Source organism: Odontomachus brunneus, unplaced genomic scaffold, assembly GCF_010583005.1.
Source record: "Odontomachus brunneus isolate Ranch 3 - 2012 unplaced genomic scaffold, Obru_v1 Obru_scaffold_012, whole genome shotgun sequence".
Classification (NCBI taxonomy): domain Eukaryota; kingdom Metazoa; phylum Arthropoda; class Insecta; order Hymenoptera; family Formicidae; genus Odontomachus; species Odontomachus brunneus.
In genome coordinates, this window is record NW_022639462.1 from 1,510,532 (window position 1) to 1,517,693 (window position 7,162).

The 7,162-nt window shown below is 43.3% G+C and overlaps 1 protein-coding gene across 1 annotated transcript in view; it reads left to right on the forward strand.

Annotated features, from left to right (window-relative positions):
- The window catches only part of LOC116840831 (synaptotagmin-4), a 7,913-nt gene extending 868 nt beyond the window's left edge, over positions 1-7,045 (forward strand). Inside the window, exons 2-6 of the mRNA XM_032808080.1 lie at positions 597-911; positions 1,176-1,549; positions 1,666-1,824; positions 2,470-2,787; positions 2,878-7,045. Coding sequence (XP_032663971.1) covers positions 597-911; positions 1,176-1,549; positions 1,666-1,824; positions 2,470-2,787; positions 2,878-2,997 — 1,286 coding nt within the window. The 3' untranslated portion in view covers positions 2,998-7,045. The remainder of the gene's footprint in view (positions 1-596; positions 912-1,175; positions 1,550-1,665; positions 1,825-2,469; positions 2,788-2,877) is intronic.
- The last annotated feature ends 117 nt before the right edge of the window (positions 7,046-7,162 follow it).

Here is a 7,162-nt window from a genome sequence, read left to right on the forward strand (position 1 = left end):
GGGGGGGGGGGGGGGCGATCCCGTTCGCTTATGTACGACGATGGAAAACGATTGGAAACGAGTCGCCCTTTGCTCGCTCGCACATACACAATCTGCTTCGTGAACGTTGCTGTTGCTATAACGCGCAATTCTGCTTTCCGTGGAAAGCACTGGCAAGCTCAGCCTGTCATATTGGCTGCCTATCTATTGGTATCGACATAGGCCGACTGTAAATGTAAATCCGCACGGTGTCGGGGAATAATTAGATCGCGAAGAACGCGCTGTCACGCGATGCATTCGGGACTTAACCGCAACGTTGACGAGAGGAACGAGAACCCTTACTCGCTTTATCGAAGAGACGCAAAGTGCACCAAGAGCGTTTCGTTTCTCTCTTTTTTTTTCCTCAAACGTGAACGTGCGAACTTTTCAAATGCGTTCGTATCGCGTTCGGGCCCCTCTTTTAGGGTGTCCTTCCGGTAAATACTCGATATTCGTCCTCTCTCATCGTGGCGGTATCACGTGATGCAGCTCCGTTTGCGATGGATCGCGTGCAATTAGCGTGCCAACTAATTGCGGCAGAAAGCTTGAGAAGCACACACGCGCGTGTGTGATTTCAGTCTCGACGGCGACGCTGGTGACGCTATGCATCGGCGCCGCTTTTCTACTTTGCGCCGTCGCGATGACCTGGTGGCTCTGCCGACGACGTCGCGAGCACACCAAGCTAAACTCCGACAAGTCCCTGGCGTTCAGACCGCCTCATCGGAAGCCGACGGCGGTCAAGAGCCCTGGTAGCACGAGCCACTACCTGAAGAAGAGTCCATCGCCAACGGGACCGGCCAAGAGCCCTCCCGGCTCCGGCGGACAGACGCCGAGCCCGACGGGGTCGCAGTCCTCGAACCCGGCTTCGCAACCCCGAACGCCGCAAGGCGCAGGTAACGCGACGCGATGTGAAGCAGATCATGATTAATCACCGTGATGTAATGTCACTGCTTAGATAATTGCGCAAACGCCAGTGGGAGAGTCCTCTTTGCCTTTTTCTTCTTTGTTCTTCTCCTTTTTCTTGGAAAAAGGGAAGAGAGGAAATTGATGATTGGAACTTTTGTCCCGATGATGTTCTCGCGTTTAACATTATGGCCGATCGCTCGTATGTTGTTACTCTAGCGCTCATGTTTACCGAACGATTGATTTCACAACAGGTACACCAGTGCAAACGCCACCTGTCGAAGTTGCTGTGAGCATAGAAAACGAACGCGATAAGGCCGAGCTGGAGAACAACGAGAAGGTAGAACGCGAGAGGAGCCAGACAGCCGAGAACGACAAGGACAATTTGGGCCAGCTGGTCTTCAAACTGCGATACCGCAGCGAGCAGAACGCGCTCGCCGTCACAGTGGTGAAATGCAAAGGACTGCCTGCCAGGGGTCAGCAGAATGCCACTAGTGATCCTTATGTGAAGCTACAGTTGTTGCCCGACAAGCAACATCACGTAAAGACCAGAGTGCTTAGAAACACGAGGGATCCGCTGTACGATGAAGATTTCACGTTCTTCGGCATATCGCAGAGTCAGCTTCAGGTAGATTATGCTTTTCTCACGTGCAGATTTCTAATTTGGAGAATTAGAAAACTGATCTTTTTCTCTCTCTCTCCATCCGGAAAGAAGAGCGACTTACACGACAATTATAATTGCAGAAAATCAGCTTGCACTTCATCGTGCTGAGTTTCGATAGATACTCGCGCGACGATATCATCGGAGAACTGACATGCGCTCTATCATCAGTGCCTGGCTTGGAAGACGCGGATAATCAAGAGATATCTCTCTGTCGAAAAATATGTCCCAGGAGTCTGAAGGTGAGTGTCCTAGAAACGCGACAGCATTTCCTTCGGGCGACGCGATTCGCACAATTTGACATTCTAGAACGATTTTATGTGACAACAAAACAAGCTAATAAAATATTCTTCTCTCTAGGTATTATTTTATTAGTTGAATTAAAATTAATTAATGAGAACAATTCATGATAATATAACGAACTAAATTCGTTATTTTATATTGATAGCTTTTCTTTTTGCCTAAAATAATCGTAAATGTCATTTCGTTACTTTCCTGTTTAAATTAAAATTAATTAATGAGAACAATTCATGATAATATAACGAACTAAATTCGTTATTTTATATTGATAGCTTTTCTTTTTGCCTAAAATAATCGTAAATGTCATTTCGTTACTTTCCTGTTTAAATTAAAATTAATTAATGAGAACAATTCATGATAATATAACGAACTAAATTCGTTATTTTATATTGATAGCTTTTCTTTTTGCCTAAAATAATCGTAAATGTCATTTCGTTACTTTCCTGTTTAAATTAAAATTAATTAATGAGAACAATTCATGATAATATAACGAACTAAATTCGTTATTTTATATTGATAGCTTTTCTTTTTGCCTAAAATAATCGTAAATGTCATTTCGTTACTTTCCCGTCTCCATTTCCTCTCAGATACAATCGCAAGGCAGAGGAGAGTTGTTGGTATCTCTGTGCTGGCAACCTGTCACCAGCCGACTGACGGTGGTGGTGTTGAAAGCGCGTAATCTACCCAAGATGGATGTGACCGGGCTAGCCGATCCGTACGTGAAGATCTACCTTCTGTACAATCAGCAACGCATCGCTAAGAAGAAGACGCACGTGAAGAAACGCACGCTCAGTCCAGTGTTCAACGAGTCCTTCGTCTTCGATATACCGAATGGCGCGGACGGGCTCAACAATGTCAGCCTGGAATTTATGCTTCTGGATTGGGATAGAGTTACGAAGAACGAGGTGAATTAAACGATCGATAATAAGAAGCCTTCGCTTGGCGAAGACGACGCATCGCGTGATAATCCCTGTATGCGTTCGCTATTGTTCCAGGTGATCGGCCGGCTCGAGTTCGGTGGACCAAAGTGTCAAGGCTCTGCTGTGAACCATTGGAAGGAAGTGTGCAACTCACCGCGACGACAGATAGCCGATTGGCACAAACTGCGGGAGTAACCAGTCTCTCCCCCCTCTCCCCTCTCTCTCTCTCTCTCTCTCTCTCTCTCTCTCTCTCTCTCTCTCTTTAGTCCTACGTATCAACCCGAGCCCCCGTCTCTAGTTTCCCTAGATCCCCGTATCTTTCTCTGCTGTGAAACCACCGATCCGACCCTTGAAACCCTACGACGAGGTAGGGCGTCTGTTTTGTAAACCTAATACTCGATGTATATTAGGCTTGAAGCAAACGGCTCGTCCACCCATGATCGCTGTCACCGTGCGACAGAAGATTAATACCGATTAATTTATCTTAGGATCATTGCGTTACTCGATAATTTTCATGCTAGTTCGAATGAGATAACTTTTGGTCCCGGAAACGAAGCGTTGACCGTTAATGAATCAGCACGGCTGATCGAGGGGACGTAATGACGAGCGATTGCGGGGTGACAGCTTACAGGATGCTTTACGATATAAATATAGCCACTAAGATTCCCGACCAGTTGACGTAACGAGACCACGGGGAAGAAGTTTCGGTGCGCGTGAAGCGATCGGCTCTCCGACTGTATCGATGTGTCACATAGATGAAAATGAGGCAACGCCCTTACACCCTCGATTGGAATTCGGCTGAATGTACATACGCGCTGAAGAGAAATGCACATCGTTGCGTGCTGACGAACGTCTCGCGCAAGATTCACGAGCCTCGATGAATTTTGCGCATATGATGGATGACCTTGAGCGCAACGTCGGTGCGTAAATCGATGCACTAGCGTCCAGCCGAATTCGCTGTTAATTTGCTTCATTTGATCTATATGATTCACCGCGTTGTCAAGCACGAAGTCGCGCATTGCGCGCGTTGAAAAGCGTGTATATTGTACAGTGGCGTAACTACGGACTTTCGATTCTCAAAGAAATGGCTGAAGAAGCTCTTCTCCTATTCTGCTGCCTTAACACAATTAAAAAAAAGAGAAAAAAGGATACTACGATGAGAGTTTACTCTGTGGAGTTTAACATGTACGTACAAACGTTTATTTAACTGAGAGACGAGAAAGGCTTATATTTTCTTAAAGTTTATAAATTTTATACTCTGAAATCTCTTATTCTTTGAATTTTCTTCAGGTCCATAACGTCGGAGAACTCACTCGAATATATATTGTCTTGCCGCTCTTGATACAACAGTTACGCCACTGGTTTAGCGACATACACAATGTTGATGACATACAATTACGATGAGACGACGAGTTTATTTCGTTAATGCGAGACGTGAGCGAACGTGAGTGCGACGCGCACCGTCGTCGTTGCGGAGAGACTGACGAAAGTTCAAGACTCGTATCCTCGTCTACGTCTATCTAACGCTAAACGCGGCTGTCTGATTTCAAGTATCCGTTTACATCATGTGTAATATACTAACGCATTAAGACTTAGAGAATTGCAGAATCGAATGAATCCGAGATTGCGACGCGTCGGCGAATACGTCGTAGGAAGGGAGAAGTCTTGAATCCGCGTCGTTCCGTTGATAATTGTCCTACGATTATCGCCATGAAACGATAATAATGAACGAAGAAAGGTGTGCGCTATTGTTTTTAAGAGTAGCTGGACTACGAGTTAATCTCGATCCGCATCGCGATTGTACATATGTAATAGACGTGACGCGAAAGGTGGCGAATTTACTTGATTCTTACGTAATCGGCGAGAAAAGAGATTCGACGTAACGTGAGTGTGACATGCATCGTATGCATCAGAAGCACGATGGTTGGGGAACGCGATACATACCATCCCTGCTCGTCACAGTTTGATATATACTTCAAATAGATTACAAATCGCAACGTTAAAATTGACTTTTACTTTTTACACTACGCTACCGTCGGCACGCTCTGTGTTACATACCGATCCTGCTGCTAGTGCTCTTGTGCCGATGAGATCGATTAACGTCCAAGTCGACGGATCGCGGATCGGTAAACAGCGCGACATTCGTTTCGAACGTGAAAGTCAATAATCAGCAACGCATAATTAACGAATGCTTATTTTTTTATCGCAATCCACCGCTCTCCACAGTGCGAGACTTGCCCAATCTACGAGATCATCTTATAAATATATAAATATGAGTGAAACGTTCAATTCTTTATACAAGGGTGTTTGAAAACTGTAGGTAAAGACTAAATCAGCTGACGAAACTTGCAAAAACAAATACGAAATTTCAATGATAACAAAACAATTGTTTTAACCAATATAGAAAGTTAAGAAGAGTTTTAATCAATGACATAAAGTCTTAATAAACACAGTCTCGTGGATTAATCGCGTTTTTTCAGATGCTCAATGTACGCGTATTCGCGATGTTATTTACTTTTTGTACAATTTCGCGAAACAAATTACACAAAAACTTTCACAGACATCAGAATCACGAAGAATCGTTCCCATTATCGTCTCTGTTTTGTACTCCACTTTATATTCATCGAGGATAAAAAGCCGATACATAGTCATATTTTATACATTGTATATATTAATTTTTGCTTAACATAAAAAAATCGATATTTTCCATCGCGATAATCCAATGTCGCTGATTGATCTATGGGCTGGAAGAGCATAAGCGTCTTTCTCGATACACAGATTAATCAGCGACATTGGATTATCGCGATGGAAAATATCGATTTTTTTTTATGTCAAGCGAAAATTAATATATACAATGTATAAAATATGATTATGTATCGGCTTTTTATCCTTGATGAATATAAAGTGGAGCATAAAACAGGGACAATAATGGGAACGGTTCGTGATTCCGGTTTGTGAAAGGTTTTTGTGCAATTTGTTTCGCAAAATTATACAGAAAATAAATAACATCAGAAGCGCGCGAGTCTCAGCTTTACAACAGTTTTTGTTGGAGGTTATTATGATGCCTATAAGTGGAGATATCGATTTTTTTGTTAAATCGCGCGCTCAGTCTGCTCAATGCTTTAACGACTCGACGTCGCGCGGATCCACCACGCGCCTTACGCAACGCGTGATGTCGTCCGCATTCCATCAGGCCCCGTTATGCATAGTAAGCGTAACCATAACAAAACAGAATACCGAATGGAACACGGCCTTGCCCCCACTCCGTACCATGTTAGCCGCTAGGCCATGCCAGACGGCTTCTCGTGCCCGCACAGTGCATAGTGCCCCATCTAGCGATAGCGATCGCTACTACTAAACGAACAGAAACTTCAAAGGGCCATAAAACTTGATCTGTAATGTGTTATTTGCTTCCTGCTTCTTTCTCTTTCCCCTTGGCCACAATCTTGCTTTAATTCTTAAGCCGTAAGAAATTGACCAACCACAGTTGATTATTTTTAAAATAATCGACTGTGATTGATCAATTTATTACGGCTTAAAGATCGAAGCAAGATTGTGGACAAGGGGTTTATCTGAATCAAATCTTAAGTTTTAAGCCATAAAAAGACAGAAGACAAGAAACAGAACACAAAGAGCATATTGTAGATCAGGCTTAATTCAGCAAAAAATTCACTTAGAGACACGCAACAATCGCAACACGCAACAGAAAACAATCAGCTTAGACCGAACAAAACAGCTCTTTTCTTATAGTCGGAGCTTGAACCAAATCATACTGTTCTCCCTTTTATCATTAATTTGGAAAGAATGATTTAAAAACAAACAAGATATAATCCAGAAAACTTTCTACAAAATGCACCCTGAAACTCAGATTGATCCATTTAACCGAGATACTTTCGTACGAGCAACTGTATATTTGTGTTTACGTGGATTGGGTGAGTTCTCTCGACTGTACGCTCCATCCGCCATCGTCCTTCCTTCGAGACGAGAAAGGACGAAGCGCGAGAGGACCGCTATGCACGCGGGAAGATGATACGTAAACACGTAGGACTGCGATCCTTGCGAGGACGGGAAGCGAAGTGAAAAGTGTGACGTATGTGAGGAACGTAATCGGATTGCGTGATCGAAAGTATGACAAAAAAGTCGCAATATATCACACGAAGACTCAAGAGATACACCGAATAAGTTTTACGTACGTTTTAAGATAGCGAACACTACACGTCGCCGTCCTATACGGCGATCCACTGAGAAACAAACGGCAATTACACGATCGAGAATTTCAGGATATTTATTTAATTGCTATACATTATATAAATACAATTACTTATATATATATATATATATATATATATATATATATATA